Source organism: Pyrgilauda ruficollis, unplaced genomic scaffold (assembly GCF_017590135.1).
Source record: "Pyrgilauda ruficollis isolate IOZ18807 unplaced genomic scaffold, ASM1759013v1 scaffold518, whole genome shotgun sequence".
Lineage (NCBI taxonomy): Eukaryota > Metazoa > Chordata > Aves > Passeriformes > Passeridae > Pyrgilauda > Pyrgilauda ruficollis.
This window is the reverse complement of record NW_024526800.1, coordinates 2097-28567: the sequence shown is the minus strand read 5'-3', so window position 1 is coordinate 28567 and position 26471 is coordinate 2097. Positions and strand designations below refer to the sequence as shown.

Sequence of the window (26471 nt, the reverse complement as noted above, 5' to 3'; positions counted from 1 at the left end):
AAAAAAGTGGAGACCTGTAAAACAAAGTAAATCTCTATGTTTCTTCCATATTGTCCTGGTTTAGGGCAAATTTGGGAGAAAACCTCCAAAAGGCCCCCCCCAGAAAGCAAGCCCACACGGCCTCTCTCCCCCAACCGGTTCAGGAAGAATTTCCTCAGAGAGAAGTGGAAGAAAACCTGTTTATTTAACAGGCAAAGCACTCCCCAGCACACAAAATGAACAATACCAGATGACAAAACTCATTTGTCCCTTTGAAGAGATGACAAATTCAGAAAATCTCTCCCGGGGGTGGTTGCTTTGTTATCAGTCCCTCCAGCACTGGGAAAGGCTGCTGCCCAGAGTAGGCCCCGGCAGGCTACAAAGTGTGAGCTCTCGGTGTTTCCCCAGGTCCCAGTCTGGATCAGGTTTGAACGGTTCCAAGAAAAGGGAAAGAAAAACAGTCCAGGTAAATCTTGGACTGCCTCAGCTAGCTAAACTAACAAAAAAGCAAAAGGAGCGCGGTGTTCTGCCCCGTCTGTGCCCAGACAACAACAGTGGAGTTCTGTGTTCCAGCAGTCTGTGGGGGAGAGTGCAGCTGATAATGAAACTCCATGCTTCTTCTTCTCCCCGCCTTCACTGTCAGAGCCAGTCTTGAAGGCACAGAATACAACATCCAGCATAAACAGAACACCTGATTGGGGATACAAGCATCATAACGTCACCATAGGACATATTCTCTGCAAGAAACTGATTCCTTGGTCTGGAATTTTCTTTTAATTTAAATTAATTTAATTAAAGAGGGGTCACACAGGCCATGAAACAATCCAGAGTTCAAATCTACATTATTTTTTGGTAAGTACGGCTCTAAAGCATGATTGTATTATATTGTTCAATGCAATGGAGAGTAAGTCTACACTGTTTAAGGAAATTGAAATGCTTTGCATGTCCTTTTTCTTGTGATTATTGTCCTTGTGCCTGGCCTTGGAGGCTGCTTAGTGCAGGCTCTGACCTTGTGCTTTGCCCTTTTCTCTAAGCTGGTGTGCTGGTTTTAGCTGGGGTAAAGTGAATTTTCTTCCTAGTGGCTGGTATGGGGCTGTGTTTTGGATTTGTGCTGAACACAGGGTTGATTATATAGAGATGTTTTTATTATTGCTCAGCAGGGCCTGCACAGAGCCAAGGCCTTTTCTGCTTTTCATACTGCCATCATGGCAAGGAGGCTGAGGGTGCAGGGGAAGTTGGGAGGTGCGTTGGTTTGCACGGCCTGGTTTTTTGGTAGTGGTCGGGGGGGGGAGGACACGACGACACAGGGGTAGATTCTGTGAGAAGCTGCTAAAATCTCCCACCATGTCCGACAGAGCCAATCACTGATGGGTCTGAAGATGGACATGCTACTGGCCCAATTAGAGCAGTTGGTAATGCTTCTGTGATATTTAAGACATATTTAAGAAGAAAATCAAAACAGAGTACGCACAGTTTTTTCCAGGGGTGGTGAAGCACCATGGCTGCCACTATCTCAGCACGGCCCGCAGTGAGCCTTGCCTGCCTGGCTGCTCCTAGACAGCCGCACCATGGGTAGAAGGGCAGGGGCAGCTCCTCCTGGCGCCCTGCATTAAGAGAGGCGTTAAATTAGCACCAGCGCCGTGGCAGCAAAAGCATGGTGAGGGATTCCCTGATGCGGAACCTAGATGAAATTGACCTCTTGGTGCTGTGGGATGCTATAGGAATCTGAATTGGTGGAACTTGTTGGCAATGGCACCTATGAGCAACAATTTTTCTTCTAGTCAAAGAAGAGGAAGTGAAGACATGTGAGAGAAAACAACATGGCAGCACCAAGGTCAGTGGGAAAAAAGAGAGAGGGAGGAGGTGCTTCAAGCATCAGAGCTGAGATTCCTCTGCAAGCCATAGTAAGGACTATGGTGAAACAAACTGTCCCCCTGTAACGCATGAAGTCCACGGGGGATGCAGAGATCCACTCACAGCCCATAGGAAAAGTGCCCACGCTGGAGCGAGTGGATGCCAGAGAAAGCTGTGATCCAGTGGGAGACCCGAATAGAGAGAGAGGGTCCCTGCTTCCAGAGCTAAGTTATCACAGGATGGCCTTGGTAGTCAGGGCATTTGGGGAGGGTTGGCTTGTTACTATAGTAATATCCGACCTCCAATCAGGATGTAAGAAAGTGATCTCCACCACTAGACGGCAAGGAAGGAGTCAACTGACAAAACTTTAGGAGGGGCTAAGGGTATAAAAGGCAGAGCATCCATTTTGTAAATGAGCATGTGGCTGATTGTCATAGAGGCTCCCAGCACTGTAATTTTTCCTTATTTAGTCCTTTTGTTGTATTTTTTGTTAAGGTTTAATAAACTTTTAAAATTTTAAAAGTGAGTAGTCGTTTCTCACAGAAACGGTATTTTAAAAGCTTATTTTACTTCTCATTATCCTCCTCTGACTCTGTTAATAATAAATTTACTTTATGCCTTTAAATTTGAACCTTTTTTGCCCTTAGAGTGTTTTCCTCACAAACCTTATCTCAACTCATGAGCCCTTTGTTAATTTTTTCCCCTTTCCTCTGCTCAGCTGTAGCAGGAGAGCATAAGCGAACAACTTTTGTGGGTGTCTGGTGTTTGCCAGTGTCAAACCATGACAGGAGAAGATGCAACTGGGACATCTGAACCCAATTGACCAAAAGAATGTTCCAGACCATATAACATCATGCTCAGTGTTATGAATAAAAAGTTATCTATTTTTGTTTAAGGTTACAGAGCTAAAACCTGTTAGACCAATTGCTGTTAAGTTAGCTTCATTGTTAAGAGTTCTTCTTTAATTGCCCGTCAATGATTGGTGATTTAGCCATTGTCCTCCTGATGCTTGCCCGGGAGCAACACCTGGACACGGCAGCACCAGGAAAATAGGAGTGGCCACGTATGCAGATGAGAAATGCATTGCTCCAAATCTTCCAGTTTTCCAGGAAAACCCCTAAAAACAACGAGCCAACATAGAATTAGGGGACCTAGGTGATGTCTAAGGATGGGCGCGTAGTCCAGTGCCTGCTTGGATCCTTTTTGCTTCTCACCCTGACCTGAAAGGATGTTCACTAAGGAGGGAACCCGAAGTGTTGGACCGAAAAGGAGGAATCTGCTAATCTCCCATGAGGACGCAGTCCCCAGCTCTGCCTGCAGACCAGCGGACAAAGCTGCATCACCCTCCTCCTCCGTGCCACTCCTGGGAGCAGCGGCGGCGTGGGCGCAACCCGTCGATTTCTCCCCACCTGAGCTGAATCTCTTTAATAAAGGCATTAAAAAGGAGAAAAATCTCCTGCCCAATTTATTTCACTCAGTATATAAAGTGGGGGGAAGAAGGAGGAAGGGAGGACAGATGCTTTGAGTGATGGCAGTTGTCTTCCCAAGTCACTGTTATGCATGATGGGGCCCTGCTCTCCTGGAGATGGCTGAACACATGCCTGCCCATGGGAAGCAGTGAATGAATTCCTTGTTTTGCTTGCTTACGCAGCTTTTACTTTCCCTAATAAACTGTCTTTATCTCAACCCATTAGTTTTCAAGCTTTTCTTCTTCCAATTCTCTCCCTGATTTCAGTGGTGGGGGGAGGGCAAGCAAGTTGCTGTGTGGTACTTGGTGGCTGGCTGGAATTAAACCATGACAGAGACTTAGAAAACCTTATTTGTGACTCAAGACATGGGAGCTGAAGGTGGGATCAGTCTTTTCACCAGAAGAGCTACAGAACTGACATAAAATTGGAAGAGCTTCCAAAGGCTGCCTTGCTCGGCAAAGGGTAGTTGACTTCCATGTGAAAGTCTCCATAGCTCATTAGAGTCATTCAGAGATTACACAGCCTAATATTAAAGTACTAAGAACTTGGTTACCTCCTTGGAAGGGTTTGTTGGTTTATTTGTTTGTTAAATAAAAGCCTAAGCATTCCACAGTTCTGATAGGCAGAATCTCACACATACAGCTATGAAGGAGATGGGGACATAGGGACATAGCAGAGTCACTCATCTCACCATTATAGAAAAGCCTTCAAGTACCAAAGTACATAAAGTTGCAATATCAAATACTGAAATTCAAACATTAATTTCTGAATACATTGCTTAATTATTATTTTTATAAGTTTAACTTGATTTTGTCTTATATCAGCAACTGGTTTTGAATCATAAACAGACTAATTCCAACCAGTAGAATATCCAAGAACCAGAAAAATTATGTCCTTACATTTATGAGTCTATGCTGCACACACGGATCCCACACAGACAGCATGCAAACCCAAGTCAACAGGAGCACTGGCTTTTCTTAACTCTAGGAACAGATTGCAACCAGCAACTACAAATCAAAAGTACCTATCATGTCTTTTTGGTGGGACCATCTGGGGGGTTCATGCAAAAGCATGGGTCTCTGTTACAGAACTATCCAGCTTTCTATTTGTGACTATTACTGACTAAAGTACATATTGTTCTGTTTTCAGCTAGGGTAGAGTTCATTTCTTCTCAGTAGCCATTACAGTGCTGTGTTTTGGATTCAGAATGAGAAGGGTGTTGATAAAACACTGATGTTTTTGTTTCTGCTAAGTCATGTTGTCCTAGTTTGAAAGACAGGTGTCTGCCAAGGAAGGTGGGAACCTCCCTTGTAATGGAAAATATGACACCCCCCCCTTCCATTCAAATTATTATAACTTTGAAATTAAGGGGCTTTCAGGCAAAGATACAGGAAAAGGAATAACATTTGTGTACTAGTGTATATATATATATGTATAACATGGCAAACAAAACCAACGATGGCAGCAACAACAAAGAAAAACAGAGACCCAACACCGGCCTTCTCTCAGCTGTCAAGCACTTTCCCCTTTGGTGTAGTTACAGTGACAGCCGGCAGGGGCACTGTTGGCTCCTGGCTGGGCAGGGCAGGTGCCATGATTTCCCTGAGGCTTCAGGGGGTGCTGTGGCACAAGCTCAGCCACCTCTCTCCACTCAGTATTGGTGGGTGTGCCAGTGAGAGAGAGATTAGGGGTTTTCCTTTGCAAACTCACAGGAAGCAGCCAGTCTCAATGCCACTCGGGAAACTGAATGGACTGAAGCAGAAAACCTCGGAAGCAGCAAGCTGGAACAGCAGAGGTGGGCACACCTGGGGGTGACAAAATGTAGCAGAAACTCTGGGGGCCTAACCGAAGCCATGGGATGTCTGGGTGTCAGGTTACAGTATAGCAAGAAGCCCTGAAGCAGTGGCAATAACAGGAGGACTGAGTGGGGAATCACTCTCATAGATAGCTCACCTGTGACGGCTGGTTCTGGGGTCCAGCTGCGCAGAGGGTGCAGCCCTGGCGGGGGGGGGGGGGGTGGGTTCCCAGTGCAGCACGCACTGGCTCTGGGATCCCGAGCAAACCAGTAAGCTCCAGTCACAGTACCAAAGGAAAAGAAAAAAGCGGGCAAAATGCACAAGACAACAATATTTCTAGTCAGACACCACGCCGCATGGCCACAGAGACGATCGCTCCACCGGAAGGAAGCAGCTGCCCCTCACCCCCAACTTGCAGGAAATCCTGGGCTGGCTCTCACCTATCACAGTACTCCCAGAGCCATCGGGGGGGTGGGAGAGGGGCAGTGACCACCTTGGACACAAAACAAAAACAAGACCGGATATGGGATTAAAAACAGCATCCCCAAGACATATGTTTATCAAGGACGTTTTTTCCTTGTCTCATGCTCTTCCAGTCAGGAGTTTTGCAGAAGAAACTGGGAGGGAACATAGCTGGGACAAGTGATCCAAACTGGCCAAAGAAATATTTCACATCATAGAACATCATGCCCAGTATATAAACTGGGGGGAGTTACCCAGAAGGGCATCCAATCTGGGTTTGGGAGGGGAGGTCTGGCATTGGTCAGTGGGTGGTGAACAATTGCATTGTGCATCACTTGTTTGTTGGTTTCTTTTTAAATTATCATTATTATTTTCCATTATTATTGTATTTTATTTGCAATTATTAAACTGTTCTTATCCCAACCTACAAGTTTTACTTCAATTCTTCTCCCTATTCCACTGGGGTGGAGGGGAAGAGAGGGGGGCTTGAACAAGCAGGTGCATGGTGTTTTATTTCCAGCTGGGCTTAAAACCAGACAGTCCTTTTGGCACCCAATGTGAGGCCTGAAGGGTTGAGATAAGGACAGATCCACCCAGAGTGTGTTAAAAGAAAACACCTACTTATGCAGACTATGAGGTACTAAGGGGTACTCCCAGCAGTCTATAGACAGGAGCACCTGGATCTGCAGCCAGCACTAATGCATGTCTTGCAATGCTTTCTGCATTTGTCTCTTCAAGGAAGATGACGGCTGGAGCTCCTCATGATACTGTGAGACTGACTGCAGCAGATACAGTGGCACCTCTCATGCTACATTTGGTAACAAGGATCAACATGTACACCCCATAACAAGCCTCCTTTTCTCCAGGCTAAACAACCCCAGTTCCCTCAGCCATTCCTCACAAGACACGCTCCAGACTCTTCCACCAGCATTACTGCCCTTCTTTGGACAGGCTCCAGCACCTTAATGTCTTTCTTGTTGTAAGGGACCAATTAATTTTAGAATAAGAGTGCCTCAGCATTGTTGGGATTTTATTTTGGATTGTTGGTTATAAATCTGTTCTTTTTAATGTTAATGGAAAGTACTAGAAAAGCTGCGCGTGTCTTGGCAGTACCAGCATGTGACAGCATGTGCACAAAAACGGCTCTGTCTCTGGGGGAAATTTCTCTTGACAGCCTATCAGGGTGAAGAGAGCCTCTATCACTAGGGAGACTCTCCAGGTGACCTTCCTTGGATAATAGGACCATGGGAGGGGTTACACAGTATATAAGTGACTGCCTCCAAACCCCAAGCTGAGCCTCGCTCCTGGCCCCAGCCCTTGCTCTCTCTTGCCTGCAGCCACCGTTGTCCCTATCCTGCTGCAGTCTGCAACTGCTGTCCCAATCCCCCACCGTCCCTGCTGCAGCTTGACACCCTGCCTCCTTCCCTGCTGCTGCTGCGTCTCCTGCTTGAGCATCGTGTCGCTGAGTGTCCCGCTGTTTGTTGCATGCAGTTCAGGCTGTTAGAATCGCACTGCGAGTGCTGCGTCGACTTGGCTTGCAGCGCACACACGTCACCTGCCAACCAAACAACAACAGTGTGCCACGAACACCATAGCAACGCAGTAGCAGTAACACTGTCTCTTTACTCTTTTCTCTGACTTTTCTATCCCCCTGTTAGGGCCATTTATTTTCTTTTATCAATAAATGGTTCACAGGTGTAATATTTGCCTCATTTTCATCTAATTTAGCCCTAGGAATCCAGAATTCCCCTGGTCTCACTCTGGGATGGGACACTTGTAGTGAGGGGTTGTAAGGATTTAAAGAGTACAGTTGCCTGTCTCAAACACTGTCAAGGCCACAGAAGGAATTTGCCATAAGATAAGCCACTGCAGATGAAACTTGAGATAAGCACAGAAGGGAGGAATTTGTGACAGGAAGGCATTAATTCCAGGCCTGGTGGAAGCAAAATCTGGTTAGCACATCCTGGTTAATTAATCCAGATAAAATATCCTACTGTGGTGAACTGTGTGAAAGGAAGCAACTGCTTATACGCATATCACCAGTCAAATAAAGATCACCCCAAGCTATGGGACATACAGCATCTGCGGTCACCAACAACCACCAAAGCCCCCTGAAATCTTGGAGGAAGCATACGCAGGACACACCCATCCTCGCTTAGCATGCAAATTCACATGTAAATTAGGAATATGCCTCTGTGAATACCCAGAACATGGACTGGATAAAGGTGGTACCACCATAATGACCTGGGGACCCCCACCACAGAGAAGCCCAGGGTGAAGAAGGACCAACAGGACACCAGTGGATCCATGGGTGGTGACTATCTTCTGCTTGATATCTTTCTATCTCTCTGTCCTCTTTTTTATTTCTTTCCATCTCTTTACCTCACATTTATTTTTAAATAAAATCTGTATTGTTGACTTTGGCATATGGTCTCATTTGCACCTAATTACAACAGATTTTAATCTATACAAGGACTTGAATACAAACCAATGATAGAGTCATGTATCCCAGGTGGAAGATGATGGACAAAATGGCAGGTGTGGAAGTCTTGCAGAAGGGCCCTCAATGGCTTCATTCACACACAGAATTCTTTTACTCCATCTTTTGTGAAGCAGGATATTCAGCTTTATGCAGCTGAAACTTTTTTTAAATTAAGGCTGGTAGCAACAGCTGCAATTTCAACAGATGTCTTTCCAATACTCTCCACTTGCTCTCACTACCAGATACACAATTCCTTTTCCAGCATGTATACGTTACAACTCATTGTTTGAATTTTGTGTCCTTGTGAAGTTAACATAAGATGGAAGCTATCATCAGTATATGACAGAGAAAACAGAGGCAAGCACTGGAGTGCCTATTTTAAGTCATGTTGCCTGTTTTCTTGGCAATCAGTTAATAAACTCTGTTACTCATTTTTCATCAGCACCTGACAACGTCTCTGCAAGATTTGGTATTATTAAGGAGTCTGCTAAGAGCTGCTTTACAAAGTATCAGAAAATATCTGCTGGCATTTCCATTCTCAATCCTATTTTTCAGGGAATCATAAATCCTCCATAAATTGCCCAGCAGCAGAATATACGATACACAAATACCACTGTGACAATCCATTTCCTTGATAAAAGCACAAAAAGAGTGTTTGGATCTGGTCATGGTCCCTGCAATATCAATATGTACATTGGTTTTCACTACACATGGCAAAGGATTAGACTTCAAATTCCTCAAGTGAAAACACACAAATGCTTTGACAGACATTCTCTTGCATGTATTTTCTTGGACAGTGTGTTCCATATTTTCTCAAGCTGCTTTGAGAATCATACAAGCATGTACTGAATTGGCCCTGCAATTACCATAATAAACATTATAATCAAAAAAGTTTCATCCATTAGTCAGACCTCACTATACTAAGAGTTGTGCAGACATACTAAATGAATCTCAAGAGTAAACTGTCCCTGTGTTTGAGTTGCACAAAGAGTTTACTCTCAGAAGACTGAAAAAAAGGCTGTTTAATTAAATCCCACAGACTATCCCATCATCTTGGATGAATATTTTCCTTGGGCAAGAGGTCACCTAGTTCTTCAAATTTCAGAGAATTTCTGAGTTTAAGAGAATACATATTTACAATCTTCTTCATTATAAATGTTGCCAGTTTCCCTGATTAAACACACAAAATTCAACATTTGTTGAACAGAAATCAAAAATTCTAAAATTTTATTGATGAATGGCAAGAAAAAAAACCCTCCTTCCTATCAAACAGTACAGAAAACATAAAGGAGCCTCATAAAGATTCTACATCAGACAACTACAGAGAGAATAGAGAAACTAAAATATTGTCCTCTGATCTGTGCAGTGGAATTCTGAAGGTGTCAATGGGCTTCTCCACAAAATGTGAGAAATAAAATTGGTTAAGAGGACTAGATTTATTCCTGGATGTTCCCTCTTTCCCAGTTTCAGGCTCCCTTAAAGCTCTTTCAACACAGATTTTGGCAGCTTATTGTTTAAAGATTGAACAGTGCTGAAAAAGAATGTTTTACTCCCTATAGATATGGAAAAATCTGCTATAATCTATGCTGCAAGAGGAAGAATTAGTAACACAAGACATTTGGTACATTATTCAAGATCATCAGGTCAATGATGTCATGCTAGCAAGACATCAAGACCTCTTTGTCAACAGTGTATAGCAACTGACCTTGGGAATGTGATGCAGTAGTATGATACATTTCATACCCCTTTTCATCTGTCTTGGTTTTGGCTGGGATAGAGTTCTTTTTTTTTCTTAGTAGCTGCTACAATGCTGTGTTTGGGATTTGGTATGAGAATAATGTTGATAACACACTAATCTTTTGGTTGTTGCTAAGTAGTGCTTACCTGAAGTCAAGGACTTTTCAGTGTCTCACACTCTGCCAGTGAAGAGGTACACAAAAAAGCTGGGAGGGAGCATAGCCAGGACAGCTGACCTGAACTGGCCAAAGAAATATTTCACATCATAGAATGTCATGCTCAGTATATAGACTGTGTGAGTTACCCAGAATGAGTGTCAATAACAGTTCAGGGATGGGTTTGGCATCAGTCAGCAGGTGGTGAGCAATTGTATTGTGGATCACTTGTTTTTCTTGGGTTTTATCTGTCTCCCTCTCTTTTTATTACCATTATTATTATTATTATTATACTTTGTTTCAATTATTAAACTGTTCTTATGTCAACCTACAGGTTTTACTTTTTTGTTCCTGATTCTCCTCATCATCCCACCAGGATGGGGGGTAAGTTAGAGAGCGGCTGTGTAGTACTTAATTGCTCCTTGGGCTTAAACCATGACATCACCATACTTAAAAGATGTTCCTGAAGTTGGAATTTATAACATTCATCAATACTAGGTTGTACTAGTCGATGTGCACATGGCCACAATAATTACACCAATAAAAGTAACCTATAATTATTGGAGAAAGAGATATATTTTAATACAAAACCCAAGATTAATCTCTCATATACTCTAACCATTTGCGTTAAAGTAATGACATGTTAAAAAACTTACCAAATATACAGTTTCCATGCACTGAGAATAAAATGAAATTTTACCCATCACAAAATTGTTGGGTTTTTTAATTTATTTTATTAATCCTCTAAAGGAAGGACAGTCTTGAAGAAAACGCAGCAGAAGATGTAGCCTTTAAAATTCTAGTTTCTTCATACAAGCCAAAGAAAGTTCCTGTGAGTCAAGTTAGACCCTCTACCCCTCAGCTTTTTCATACCAAGAAAAAGAGTCTAAGTCTTTTAGGAAGGAACATGGGGTTAGAGCCATGCTCGTACAACAGCCATGATGCCATTTCTGGCTCTATCAAACTGTAGAGCTAACCTTTCAGGTTATTTTCTGTATGTGCTCTACCTACCACAGTGAGGAACAGCTTCAGTCTCCAGGACTACTAGATTGATGCTACACAAACAAACTGTTCAGTCAAAAAGTGAGTTTCACTTAACTTTAAAGTGGCCTAAAACTAACATCTACTGCCAAAATAATCATGGTGAGATACATGAAGCTAACCTAAAAGGCTGATTATTTAAATCTTTCAGATTTCCTGTTGTCAGAAAGTTAAAATTAACTATAATTTTCAGGCTTTATTTTAAACAAAGAAAAAAGTATTCATTGTAGAGAATCACAAATGAAAGAGGACCATCCAATACCTGAGTGTATTTGTTAATTCTGCTCATTAGAATAACATACAAAACTTTGGCCAACATTTCCAAAAACTCACCTTGAATGTCAGGGGAGAATCGAGCTGAATGGCGAGACACAAAAAGTTTCAGTTCTTGATCCAAGTTGCATCCAATCAAGCTTGTATCCCATGATCGGATTCCTAAAATTTAAAATGCAAGACATGTCTACCTTGATATATGAGCACTGTTTTAATTGATTATTTCTCCATTTACACTAATGACATTCACATATTTCTAAATTCCAAAACCAACCTCTACTGAAGCATGATTTCAAAAAGTTAAGATTTCAGCTGAGGGTTAGAAGCAATTCATATTGATGAGGATGTAAGCTAAATACGCAGATGATAGGTTAATGATTATTAGATGCTTAAGCTAGAGCTGATTGTTATATTATTTGCCATTATGAGCTTGTTTGTAGAAGGAAGTGGAGTAAGTGACCCGTTATAACAACATATTGAAACCAGTAGAACAATGATTAGCACCTGGGCTTTATGTCAATCAATCACGAAGCAGAGGGCCTTGGATCGTGCCAGAGGGTCATGGAGACCTGATGAAGACATTCCTGACTTAATCCGTTAAGACCACTGACCCAATTCAAGACCACCAACCCAATTCAAGAGAAGAATTGCACACGCATGAAGAACTAATAACCTCATTTTAATAAAGAGCGGGAATGGGAGGTGCTGGGGTTATGCATATGTATTGTATGTAAGATCTCAGGAAATTATTAAATAGAGAAAAAAGAACCTTGTACAGTGCAGTCACGCCTTTCGGGGACGACTCCCGTGCCGCCCGCCGGTGTTAATAAACATACCACTTTTTAACTTTGACTAGTTAGACAGTCTTTGTCCGTGATCTTTGGTTTTAATGACTCACTACTTTCAAGCCATGCAGCTATCCTTTGCAAAGTGCTGAGCACTTACAAAAAGCACTCTGGATGGGGATCAGTCACAAGCAAGAGGAAATCTGCCTTTCCAAAAGGTAACAATCATTCAAGGCCCCTGATTTATGACTGCTGGTTCCAACATCCTAATAGCCACATTATGAGATGTCCTGGAATTTACTTTAAAATAGCAATACACTGTTTTATAAAACTGAAAAGACTGAATCACTCAGGGGATACGTTAGCCTTATTGCAAGACAATTGTATGAGAAAAAAAATAAAGACAACATGTAGCATGTTGCAAATTAATATTTAAATACAAACTATTAAATTGCCGACTTCTTCATTCAAAAGCTTTGAAGCATTCCCTATTTAAATTAAAATTTAAGTGATCTTTTGTTAATGTAATATCAAAATCCTAGTTTTAAGACTTTAAAATGCTATGCTTGATCTTTTTTCTTTAAAAAAATAAATCTCATCTCTATTCACTACCACTTTTCCCCCAGCTACTTCGAAAGTGAGACATTTGGCATATATATCATCATAAAATGTATTTTTCTGAAATATATTTTTAAGGATTTAAATTTGACCAGAAAAAAAAAATAAAAATCACTGTAGCCAAAATGAAAATTTATTGTTTCCTACCATAACATTATGATGACTAAATTAAAAAAAAAAAAAACAAAACCCAAAACACCAAAACCTACAACAAACTAACAGAACATGTTTTAAGATTTTTCTTTATAAAAATAAAGTCTCTCAGACTTCAGGAGAGCAGACTTTAGTCTCTTCAGGGATCTGCTTGGTAGAGTACCATGGGATAAGGCCCTGGAGGGAAAAGGGGCCCAAGAAAGCTAGTTGATATTCAAGGATCACCTCTTCTGAGCTCAGAAGCAGCAATGCATTTCAGAGAAGAGGAAGTCAAGCAAAAATGACAGGAGCCTTGTGTGGATGAACAAGGAGGTCCTGGAAAAACTCAAACACAAAAAGGAAGCCAACAGAGGGTGGAAGCAGGGACAAGTAGCCTGGGAAGAATACAGAGATTGAGCAGACAGGGATCAGGTTAGGAAAGCTAAAGCCCTGAGAGAATTAAACCTGGCCAGGGATGTCAAGGGCAACAAGGAAAGCTTCTATAGGTACATTGATGATAAAAGGAAGACTAGGGAAAGGGTGGATCCTCTCCATAAAGAAACAGGAGACCTGGTAACCCAACATATGGAGACGGCTGAGGTACTGAATGATGGTTTTGCCTCAGTCTTCACTGACAAGTGCTTCAGCCACACTGCCTGAGTCACAGAAAGCAAAGGCAGGGACTGGGAGAATGAAGAACCAACCGCTGTAGGAGATGATCAAGTTCAGGAGCATCTAAGGAACCTGAAAGTGCACAAGTCTGTGGAACCTGATGATAAGATGCATCCATGGGTCCTGAGGGAACTTGCGGATGAAGTTGCTAAGCCACAACCCATCATATTTGAGAAGTCCGGTGAAGTTCCCACTGACTGAATAAAGGGGAAACATAATCCCCAATTTTAAAAAGGGAAATAAGGAAGACCTGAGGAACTACAGGCCAGTCAGTCTCTTCTCAGTGCCTGGCAGGATCATGAAGAAGATCCTCCTGGAAACTATGCTAAGGTACATGGAAAATAAGAAGATGATTGGTGACAGCCAAAATGCCTTCACTAAAGGCAAATCATGCCTGACAAATTTAGTGGCCTTCTGTGATGGGGTTACAGTGTTGATGGATAAGGGAAGAACAACTGACTTTACCTGGACTTGTACAAAACATTTGACACTATCTGACACAACATCCTTGTCTCTAAACTGCAGAGACATGAATTTGACAGATGGACCACTTGGTGATAAGGAATTGGCTGAATGGTTGCACTCAAAGAGTTATGGTCAATGGCTCAATGTCCAGTGGAGACCAGTGACAAGTGGCATTCCCCAGGAGTTGGTATTGGGACCGGAGCTGTTTAACATCTTTGTCAGTGACATGGACAGTAGGACGGAATGCACCCTCAGCAAGTTTGTCAATGACATGAAGCTGTGTGGTACAGTTGACACACTGGAGAAATGGGATGCCATCCAGAGGGACCTTAACAGGGTTGAGATGTGAGCCTGTGCAAAGCTCGTGAAATTCAAGAAGGCAAAGTGCAAGGTCCTGCACGTGGGTCAAGGCAATTCCAAGCAGAAATACAGGCTGGGCAGATAATGGGTTGAGAGCAGCCCTGAGGAGAAAGACTTGGGGATGTTGGTTAATGAGAAGCTCAGGACTTAGCAGGACTGATTGATAGAGCTTTAAACTAGCTTAGAAGGGGGAAAGGGACAAAACCAGGCCTGCCAGTGATGAGCAATGGGACATGCCAAAATTGGAGGGACTGAGTACTAGTGAGATCCTTCATTCTGCTCCACGAGTTGTTGGCTACACTGAACTGCACTTGAAATGTTTCTACACCACCATGAACAGCATGAGGAACAAGCAAGAGGAGCTCGAAGCCTTGGCCCAGTCCTAGAGATATGACACCATTGGTCTAAGTGAAATCTGGTGGGATGGGTCTTGTGACTGGTGTGCCATGATGGATGGTTACAGTATCTTCAGGAGGGATAGGCAGGGCAGGCAAGGTGGGGGAGGGGCATGATATGTAATGGATGGGCTGGAATGTATGGACGTTGGGAGGAATGGGTTAAAAGTAGAAGACTGGTAAGGCAGATTGTAAATAGATCAAGTGACCTTGCAGCTGGGATTTTCTCTAGATAAGCCTGTATGAAAAGCAGGCCAGTGATCCTCTATCATGGACCGAGTTTAATGGTGCCTGTGTCTCCACTTGAATGCTTCTGCCTGGGTTTTGCTTTGGGAATCATCCCAGTTAGTGAGATAACAGAGATAAATTGATTCTTTGTATTGTAGCCATGAGTTTGTGGTTGTTCTGGCTGCCTGCCTGTGTCAACTCACACAACAGAGCTTGCAGTTGGTAATGGCATGGTTGAGAGCCTCTGGGTAAGGGTTAAGGGACAAACAAATATAGTGGATGTCATTGTGGGAGTCTACTATAGGCCACCCAGCCAGGACCACAAAACCAATTAATTAGTCTAGTCATTAATGGAGTTTTGCAGGACTCTTAGGCCGGTGCTCTTAATTGTCTTCATAAATACTAAGTTTGCCAATGACACTGAATTGGGAGGAGCTGCTGACTCCCTTGAAGGCAGAGAGGCCCTGCAGAGGAACTGTAACAAATTAGAGGGCTGGGCAATCCCCAGCGTTTAACAAAGATGAGTGCCAGATTCTGCACCTGGGATGGGACAACCCTGGATGTCTGTACAGACCAGGGAACGAGAGGCTAGAGAGCAGTCCTTCAGAAAGGGATCTGGGGGTCCTGGTTGATGGCAAGTTGAATATGATTCAACAGTGTGCCCTGACAGCCAGGAGGGACAACCATATTCTGGGATGCATCAAGCACAGCATTGCCAGATGGTCAAGGGAGGTGATGGTCCCACTCTGCTTTGGTGTAGCCTCACCTTGAATATTGCGTGCAGCTCTGGTGACTGCAATATAAGAAAGATATTAAACTATTAGCATCCAAACCAGGGCAATAAAAATGGTGAAGGGCCTTGAGGGGAAGCTGTATGAGTGGCTCAGGTAACTTGGTCTGTTCAGCCTGGAGGAGACTGAGGGGAGTCATTGCAGTCTACAACTTCCTCGTGAAGGGAAGGGGCAGACACTGATCTCTTCTCTGTGGTGACCAGTGACAGGACCTGAGGGAATGGACTGAAGTTGTGTCAGGGGAGGTTTAGGTTGGATATTAGAAAAAGGTTCTTCACCCAGAGGGTGGTTGGAAACTGAAACAGGCACCCCAGGGGAGTGGTCACAGCACCAAGCCTGACAGAGTTTGGACAACACTCTTGGACACATTATGTGATTCTTGGGAATGGTGCTGGGTAGGGTGGGAGTTGGACTTGATGATCGTTGTAGGTCACTTCCAATTCAGCTTATTCTGTGCTTCTGTGATTCTTGTCATCCATGTGCTTAGAGATGGCCTCCAAAATTAGGTGCTCCAACACCTTTCCAGGGATCGATGTGAAGCTGACTGGCCGGTAGTTCCGTGGGTACTCTTTTTTGCCCTTTTTGAAGACGGGGGTGACATTGGCTTTCTTTCAGTTCTCAGGCACCTCTCCTGATCGTCATGACCTTTCAAATATGATTGTGAATGTCCTAGCTATGGCATTCACCAGCTCTCTCAGCACTTGTAGATCCATCCTGTAAGGGCCCATGGAATTGTGGATGACAAGCTTGCATAGGTATTCTCTAATCTAATCACATTTGACCCAAGAGTCTTTCTTCCAAGATTCACAGAATCACAGAATGGTTTGGATTGGAAGGGACCTTAAAGATCATCTAGTTCCAAGCCCTGTGCAATGGGCAGGGACACCTTCCACTAGACCAGGTTGATCAGAGCTCCATCTAGCCTGGCCTGAGATGTGGCATCCACAACTTCTTTGGGCAGCCTGTTCCAGTGCCTCACCACCCTCACAGTAAAGAATTTTTTCCTAATATCTAATCTAAACCTACCTTCTTTCAGTTTGAAGCCATTCCCCTTTGTCCTGTCACTCCATGCTCTTGTAAATAGTCTCTCTCCATCTTTCTTGTAGGTTCCCTTCAGGTACTGTAAGGCCACAATTAGGTCACCTTGAAGCCTCCTCTTTTCTGGGCTGAACAGTCCCAATTCTCTCAGCCTTTCCTTGTAGGAAAGGTGCTCCATATCTCTTATCATCTTGGTACCCGTCCTCTGGACTCACTCCAACAGGTCGATGTCCTTCCTGTACTGGGCACCCCAGAGCTGGATGCAGTACTCCAGGGAGTGTCTCATGAGAGCAGAGGTGCAGAATCAAGTCCCTTAACCTGCTGGCCATGCTGCTTTGGATGCAGCCCAGGATACAATTTGCTTTCTGGGCTGTGAGCACACACTGCCAGCTTATGTCCAGCCTCTCATCTACCAGCATCTCCCAAGTCCTTCTCAGCAGGACTGCTCTCAATCTGTTCATCCCCCAGCCTGTATTAATAGCAGGGGCTGCCCTGACCTGGATACAGCACCTTGCACTTGGTCTTGTTAAACCTCATGAGATTCCCATGGGCCTGCTTCTCATGCTTGTCCAAGTCCCTCTGGATGACATCTTGTCCTTCAGGTGTCAACTGCACCACTCAGCTTGGTGTTATCAGCAAATTTGCTGAGGGTATACTTGATGCCTTTGTCTATGTCATTAATGAAGATATTAAATAACAATGGTTCCAATACGGAACCCCAAAGCACAGCACTCTGAGCCATTGACCACTACCCTCTAGATTCCTTTACCTTGGTCTCCTGGGTAAGAGATCCCTGATATGATTCTAAGCTTGATATGATCAAATAATGTGCGCTTGCAGCCCAGAAAACCAACCGCATCCTGGGCTGCATCAAAAGAAGCATGACCAAAAGGTCGAGGGAGGTGATTCTCCCCTTCTGCTCAGCTCTTATGAGACCTCCACCTGGTGTACTGTGTCCTGCTCTAGGGCCCCCAACATAAGAAGGTCCTGTTGGACTGGGTCCAGAGGAGGGCCACAAAGATGATCAGAGGACTGGAGCACCTCTCCTATGAAGAAAGACAGAGTTAGAGTTGTTCAGCCTGGAAAAGAGAAGGTTCTGAGAAGACCTGGCTATAAGAGAGGCCAGTTTGGATGGAGCTCTGAGCAACCTGGTCTAGTAGAAGGTGTCCCTGTCCATGGCAGGGGGGTTGGAACGAGATGATCTTTAAGGTCCCTTCCAACCCAAACCATTCTATGATTCTATGATTTTTTTTTCTATCGTTTTCTTGCTTTGTTTTGAAAATAATGAGCAAACAGTTTCGCTACTGGTAAATCCAAGCACTGCAGTGATTTTGAACACCAACATTATAGCGATTTTTTCTTTTTCCCCTAAAGTAATGTCATTAAACATACACAAATTAGCTGGCAAATGCATAAGGGATTGCATGTGAGGAATTGTCTAGTGACCTCTCCCCACATTCCTGAGCATGTGTTTGCATGAAATTTTTTAGTTAAATCACTTTGAGTTTTGGTACCTTTAGGGTACAGAAATGCTTGAAGAGCTGTGTGGTCAACCCCTTACCATAAGACTAGCACTAATATTTCTTCTCATAACTCTTGTCAGGATTTCAGACTGCAAACCTTATTGTCAACACTGCCTCTCATGGAATATATTCTCTTTCAAGGCAGCAGACACATCAAGTCTTGCACTGTCAGAAACCCTGTTGTAAGGGCTGAATGTAGAGAAGGAGAAAGAGGGGGAAGAGCAGAGAAACCAGATCTGTGCTGATGGTTTCCCATTGCAGCTCTGTGTAGGTGAACCTTTGCATTTCAAGAGCCTGAAGCCTCTTCAGGGGTAATTCATCCAGGGCTTTTCCTTGTCAGCATCCCAGTCAAGGAAGGACCATGCTTCTTACTGTGATATGCTACCAGCTATTAAGCAGCTGCCATTTGAAACAAAATAATTTTGTGTGTTTCATAACCACTCAAGAGAAAAATAACTGAACTTTAACTGGCCACCTCCACTTCCTGAATTTGTGCATCATTGTTCACAGGCACAAGCAGAGAGAGTGTTCTGTAAGTCTCCTTATCTTCATTTCTCAAAAATCTCTTGGCCATATGGTGCATTTTTGGAGTGTAGTCTTGTCAGACAAATACAGCTCAGCAGGCTTTAACTTTTTCCAGGTCTTGGAAATTTCTGAGAGCAAGAAAGTAATGATGATATAATACCACACTTGTTAAGCACATATGAAAACTATGACTAGTAAACTGACACTGATCACAAAGCTGAAGTACATTGAAAATAAGTTTGTGTGAATTGACACAGGCAGGTGGCCAGAAGAACAACCACAAAACCACAGCTGAAATGCAAAGAGTAAATTTATTTCATTACCTGGCTAACTGGAGGATCCTGAAGCAACATCCAGGTAGAGACACACAAGTGGGAATGCAGACACCATTAGGCTCAGTCCATTCTGACAGGTGGCAGGCCTGCTGCTTGCACCAATTTATCAAGGGCCTGTGCATGTGCTTTTTATGATCTCTGAGCATTGATCTCTTTCCTAAAACAGGGAGCTCAAGAATGTCCATGTCCATGAGAGTGCCTCCAAGTCTCTCCAAACACCTATGTTATTACTACAGAGAGGATAAACAGCAGTAGGCATAATATTTGGGGTTTGCCACACTTATTCTCCAGGTCTTGACATTCCCAGCTGCAAGGTGACTTAAGAGAATCTACCGTCTCCTCACCATTCTTCCACTTTTAACCCTTTCCTCCCAACAAGGTGCTGAACTTGAAGAAACTAGAAGATAGCTCACTGGCCTCTGGCAGCAGGCTTGCGTGGAGAGGCTATGAAGCTTTCTAGAGATCAATTAAGCAATATGGACTATGATTCAGCAATGCTGTGCATTGGGTTACTGGGTTATTGGGAGACTGAATGTTATAATTTATGGCTTAAGCATCTTCATGAAGGACCTTTGCCTATTATAACAAAACTGTATAAAAGCTGCAGAGAAGACTACCACACCCTGAATAGGCCTTCTGACTGAGGCCCTGAACTGCTCCCTGATGGAGATAATATAAAGTAAATTCAGGTATGGGGAGAGAAGTTAAGAGAATCTACCGTCTCCTCACCATTCTTCCACTTTTAACCCTTTCCTCCCAACAAGGTGCTGAACTTGAAGAAACTAGAAGATAGCTCACTGGCCTCTGGCAGCAGGCTTGCGTGGAGAGGCTATGAAGCTTTCTAGAGATCAATTAAGCAATATGGACTATGATTCAGCAATGCTGTGCATTGGGTTACTGGGTTATTGGGAGACTGAATGTTATAATTTATGGCTTAAGCATCTTCATGAAGGACCTTTGCCTATTATAACAAAACTGTATAAAAGCTGCAGAGAAGACTACCACACCCTGAATAGGCCTTCTGACTGAGGCCCTGAACTGCTCCCTGATGGAGATAATATAAAGTAAATTCAGGTATGGGGAGAGAAGAAATACATTCACAGAGGGATCAAGCTTAGCACCTTTGGGGTGGAGACCATAGCCCCAGGGCTATCAGCTGCAAAGCTCAAACAGATCCTCATACCAAAGCAGAGGTTTTGGGTTTGTGGTGAAAAAGTCTCTGGTCAGAGTCATGGAACACCCATCCTCCACTGTGCAGAGGAGCCCAGCTGCAGGGGCCCTTTCACCCTGGGAAAAGCTTATCCACAGCAGAGGGGTGTCATGCCCCATCAAAGCCCCCCCCCCCCCCAAAGGGGTCCCCAGACCCTGCACCAGAGCACTGCAACATGATGCAACAGATTCACAGTGTTGCAGGAGGGACATGTCAAACTGGCCTCCTGCAAGGGAGGGACCTGGGCATTCCCACCTGGCCCAAAATTTATTAATCCACTGGATTTTATACTTTTTGGCCTGGCATGGCGTGGCACAGCACTGCGGCAGGGGACCCTCACCACCAAGAAGGCCAGATGGAGGGAAGCCATTAGACGTCATTGGGACCCCTTGGATGGGTGATGTTTCTACCTAACCCCTGTCACCCTTTCCCTGTGCCCCTAGCCCCCACACACACTTCTTTTTCTATTTATTTCTTTCTTTTATCTTTCTTTCTCTTTGCCTCTTTTACTATTAAATAACATATATCAATTTTTTGGCACCAACATCTAACCTCGTTTGGCTTTAATCATGTTTTTTGTGTATATTTCAAACCTTTCTGGGTCCAATCTTGTTTCTACCTAACCCCTGTCACCCTTTCCCTGTGCCCCTAGCCCCCACACACACTTCTTTTTCTATTTATTTCTTTCTTTTATCTTTCTTTCTCTTTGCCTCTTTTACTATTAAATAACATATATCAATTTTTTGGCACCAACATCTAACCTCGTTTGGCTTTAATCATGTTTTTTGTGTATATTTCAAACCTTTCTGGGTCCAATCTGTTTTATTCACAGAGGCTTAGTTTCCTTTGGTCTTCCATGTTAAACCAGTTCGTAACGTGGGTTTGTGTGTCAAGGTTTTGGTAGTGGGGGAGCTACGGGATGGCTTCTCCAAGAAACTGTCAGAAGCCTTTCCTATGTTGAGTGAAGCAAACACCAGCTGGCTTCAAGATGAACCAAGTCCGTGCCAATCAGTTACAGTAATAACACCTCTGCGATAGCATATATAAGAAGGGGGGAAAAAAGTTATTGTGCAGAAGCAAATTGCAGCCAGAAAGGAGTGCAAATATGTGAGAGAAACAATTATGCAGGCACCAAGGTTAGTGAAAGAGGTGCTCTAGCCACCAGAGCAGATATTCCCCTGCAGCTTATGGTGTAGATCATGGTGAAGCAGCTGTCCCCCTGCAGCCCATGGAGGTTAAGAGTGGAGCAGATATCCACATGCAGCGTTTGGACAACCCCACACCAGAGCAGGTGGATGTGCCCTGAAGGAGGCTGTGACCCCATGGGAAGACAGTGCTGGAGCAGGCTCCTGGTAGAACCTGTGCACCCGTGGAGAGAGATGCCCACGCTGGAGCAGGGCAAGGAGTCCTCCCCCTGAGGAGGGAGTGGCAGAAACAACCATTCCCCATCCCCTTGTGCCACCAGTGAGGAGGAGGTAGAAAATCAGGGATAGTTAAAACCCAGGAAGAAGGGAGGGGCGGGGGGGAAGGTGTTTTATTAAGAATTGGGTTTACTTCTCATTATCCTACTCTGATTTGATTTGTAATAAATTCAATTCATTTCCCCAAGTCAGGTCTGTTTTGCCTGTGATGGTAATTGGTGAGTGATCTCTCCCTGTCCTTATCTCAACCCACAAGCCTTTCATTATATTTTCACTTCCCTGTCTGTGGTAGTCACATTCTCTGAACAGAGAGAGACATAATTCTCTCTCCCAGGATTTTTCCTGAAAAAGGCAGTGAGAAAGCTCAGAGAGAGAAGAGAAAACAATTCTTATCTCTACTTGCTGCACCTCTTGTTTGGCACATGTGGAATGTGTTATGGAGATTGTTTACGGAGAGTGATTTGTTAATTGGACACCAGTGATGGTTGTTTGGATTGATTGGTCAATTTGGTCAAAGCTGTGTCGTGACTGTTGGAGACAGTCATGGGTTTTTCTTTAGTATCTCTTTAGTATAGTTATAATATAGTATTAGTGTAATATAGTATAGCTTAATAAAGCAATTGCTCAGTCTTCTGGAATCATTGGAGTCACTGCATGTTTTTCCCTGGATGGGGGTCATTCATCTATGATACCTGTCCTCTTGAGGAGAGGAGTGATAGAGTGGCTTAGATGGACACTTGGCATCCAGATAAGGTCAAACCACTTAATGCTACTAATGCTAGGATCTGTCTACCATCCATCCCTAGCTGCTTTTGTAATTATTCCTAATTTGCAGTAGGGATAAGATTCTGATTAGACATAGACTGATGAGCCAGGTAATTTCCAAAATGTCCAAAAAGAAAAAGCCTAGATATACCATGCACACAATAGTCCTAGAAGCTGAAGTTGGGATTTGAATAGATGTCATAGGTTGACAAGGAAGTGAGTTTTCTCGGGAAGTTATAGCCAAACCAATCAGTGGTCAGATTTGGATATCGACACCTGGTGTAACCACTGAAGACATGGACACGCCTCTGAGAACATAGGGGGTTAAAAACAGAGAACGCCCTGAGGAACTTTCTCTTTTGTTTCAGTCAGTGAAGAGTTCAGACCTCCCCAGCCCCGCCACAGGCTGGGTGGGGGAGGGGAAGCCATGCGGCCTCAGCTGAGGTAGGCTGGAACCCCGGACAGAGAAGGGGGGTGAAGGGAATGGGACCCGGCTGGCCCTTGCAGGACGGAGGAGTGGAGAAGCACTGAGATGTCCTGGGCACCCCCCCCCCCCCCCCCCCCCCCGGCAAAGCATCCTTAAAAGAAACCCTATAAGCAGTTTTGGTCCATGAATGGCGGTGAGAGCACTGTATCATGGAAGGAGGATGTCACAATGGCAGATTTTCTCCGGGTAGTGCCATGTGTGACATGAAAACACAAGAGGTTTCAACTGTGTTTCCTGTGGAAGACTATGGTAAAAGAGAGACTCCTCTCTCCCTTGATGAACTGAGAACTGATTATCTGAGAGGCGGTAACTTGAATGAGAATCCAAGGTTTTGTCTCACTGTGCTTTGGTGGAAATTGGGTGATGGGAGGAGGAATATTTTGGAAGGTTTTTATTTTGAATTCTGTGTGTTCCTTTTATTATAGTGTGGGTTAATAAAGTGTTTTTTTCTTTATTTCTAAGCTTGAGCCTGCTCTGCTCTGTTTCTGGTCACATCTCACAGCAGCCATTTGAGAAAAATATATTTTCATGGGTGCACTGGCACTGTGCCAGTGCCAACCCATGACAATAGAATATCCCAAATCTGCAGCTGTATGATTCAGCATTCTGGATGCAAAAAATCTGGACATACATTATAATGTAGTATAATGTATTATTTACCAAATCAGGTTTGGGTAGAACAGAGGCAATTCTGGAACTAGAATCCAAGACCAATCCAATGATGTATATCATTAAAAGCATGGGAGTAACTACTGGAAGTATGACTGAACTGGAGCTATTTCTGCAGGCTTAGGAGTGCAATGCCACTAGACACAGGATTTAGCAGACAGCAGACAGGGTACACCCAATGGCATCTGCCAAATGAGTGGAAAAATCTTAAAGTTTTGTCTTTGCTTCCTCCTTTTTTGGTGGACAGTGGGTTGGAGGATTGCTCCCTTAACAAAGTGACATCCTAAGTGTAATTACTGGAAATGCAGCTCACCATACCATTCCCTGTTCATGATATGTTGAGAAATGACTCTGCATTCCACCAGGTTGCATGGTATCACACCACTGATGTGTTATCAGCAGATGTTTGACATGTACTGTAGTTCACTGCATGAATACACACTTTTCAGTGATGGTACTTAGGAGATGCACCAGAGAAGACAGTGAGGCAGTTATCAAGAACCCTAAGGCTATGTTGAGAATAAAGGTTGAAAGAAGCCATTTTTTCAAGACTACAGCATATTTTTCCATAAGAAAGAGATTAGCCAAGATCATATTTGCCTCACATAGAGCTTCAGACTCCTAGTATACTCATCCAGAACAATGCACCTCAAAATTTGATCAAGGTTTTTTCCTGGCAGGCAAAATTTCAATCAGATTGTCTGACACCAGGAACAGTGAGGTGACTTCTAACCCAAAATGATGAATAAAAAGGGAAAAGTATTCCCTCTGAAGATCTAAAACTGCAGGTGGCAAGAGGTAGACAGAGGCAACAGAGCTATGTAATGGCAACTGTACAATAGAAGAGACTAACAAAAGAGTGTAATGAAGAAACTGAAGAGCATTTTTTCAGAGAAGGATGACATCAAACATTTTGAGGGCATAAGTATTAAAATGTATAGAGCAAGTGGACAAAAATGTAAATAAATGCAGCCAATATACTTCTGGCACAACCAAAACTTAAGATAGCATTAGCCAAGTGCAGTGCTGAAGAGGCTCTGAATGACAAAGCATCTGACTCAGTAGTTGTCCCTAGGAGACAATTGTAGCAATAAACATACACAGGTCACAGTGAAGCTGGTTAGCAGTGATGAGAGAGCCTTTTACCACAAACAGTTATGAAAAAAGAATCAAAAGAAATTGCCAACTAAAGCAACAATAGTTGAGAAAACAATAGAGACAAATCAAGTCCTAGCTGGACTGCTGAACCACACCTATAAGACACGGCTGCTACCAATTCCCCTTTCCAAGGTCTCTCTCTCCTAACAATGACAGGATTCTGATATTTCTGTTTTCACCAGCCTAGAACAAAAATATGTTACAAAATCATTTATCAATTCAATTTAACAAACTACAGAGCCCAGCAATAATTTTCTTTGTGCTTCATGCCACTATTATGGCAACAGGGCTTTGTTCCCCTCTCAATGTACACTGCAATTTATTGTATCAGAATCCACATCGAGAAGTTATAATATTGTTATTTCACTAGTGATACCTTCCTGTATTGCTGTCTTAAGGACAAATAAACAGTGAGTCATAGCATCCTGTAGCTGGACAATAATGAGGCTGATCACTCAGGTATTAGCCTTATTACCCGTATCTTTTTCGGTTTTGAAATATCTATGTGCATATAGAGCCTAGGTCCTGAAAAATTCTCCAGCCAGGAGAAAAGTCTCGTAGCCGAAAGTTAGACACAATAGGCACAGCCGCATTCCTGCTCAGGGATCTTTGCCACTGAGAAGGAAAACGCTCTGAATCCCGCTGATTTGGTTTCGCGGTGGGGAACAAGGGTTTGCTGAGGAACTGAGGGAAACGCCAAACGGCCGCCCCGCAGCCCGACCGCCCCAGTTCCAGCCCCGGGTTTTTTGGAGGCGCGGACGCCCTTTGTCAGCTCTGGGCTGCCATAGGGACCGCAGTGCGGACTGCGCCACGCCCACCCGCCACTGTCTCCGGGCAGGTCTCGGCGGCTCTAGGTCACTGCCGCAGCCCCTCCACCCCAACAGTGGTGAGGAGGAGGCTTTCCGCCTTTACCCGCTGCTCGCTAGACGCTCTTGGGGATGAACAGTGGGGTGCAGTACAAGTCGAGCCGACTACGGATCTTTGTGCGGGCGGTAACAGGGAGCCGCCGTCGCCTCCAGACGCCGCACGGGGACCGGCCCTCAGTCGCTGACCGCCCCGGGCGGCTTCCCGGCGCTCGCACCCGACGGTGGGGTTCCGAGTCGGGTAGGACGGGAGGGGCGTGCGCGCAGATGGGATGAAGAGTCCCTCGTGCAATAAAAAGAAAAAACCAGAGACCTAGACTTCGCAGCTTATGTGTCTGTGCTCTGCGTGTGTCGCTCCGATCATAAGCAAGGAGCGTCCAGGCACCCCCACCCCGCCGGCCGAACCCGGTCAGCGCCCCTGCTGGCCCCGCGCTGAAGGGGAAGAAAACAGGGAGCGACTGCCTGCCCTCTGAGGGGAAGGCGTCTGCGGGATGGGGGCTCCGGCGCTGCCTGCGTCGGTCCCGCTCCCCGCCGTCTCACCTCGCTCGATGTTGGCGATAGCCCGCCGCAGATGCTCTTCGGTCACCAGCTCGCCAATAACCACCAGCAGGTAAAATTTTCTGTCCAGGAAGCGATGCGAAAGGCTGGGCGAGAGGAAGGTGGGGTTGGGGATGCTACAGGAGGCTTCTGAATCCATTTCCACCACCACCACGGTGGCCATCGCCGGCGCCTCACTCCTCTGCCCCGCAGCTCCGGGGTGCTGGGGGGAGAAAGGTCGCTCCG

At 44.4% G+C, this 26471-nt stretch overlaps 1 protein-coding gene across 2 annotated transcripts; it reads right to left on the bottom strand.

The window, feature by feature from the left end:
* Positions 1 to 215: 215 nt before the first annotated feature.
* Positions 216 to 26471, bottom strand: LOC121360559 (electromotor neuron-associated protein 1-like). 2 transcript variants are annotated; one of them, XM_041480466.1, is made up of 4 exons: positions 26229 to 26471; positions 11309 to 11410; positions 1451 to 1583; positions 216 to 670 (listed from the first exon to the last, which is right to left on the bottom strand). In XM_041480466.1, the coding sequence occupies exons 1-4, from the start codon at positions 26407 to 26409 to the stop codon at positions 619 to 621; spliced, it is 468 nt and encodes a 155-aa protein (XP_041336400.1). In that variant the 5' UTR covers positions 26410 to 26471; the 3' UTR covers positions 216 to 618. The 2 variants fall into 2 exon arrangements, with proteins under 2 accessions (XP_041336400.1, XP_041336399.1); XM_041480465.1 differs by lacking the exon at positions 216 to 670 and having other exon boundaries at positions 1088 to 1583.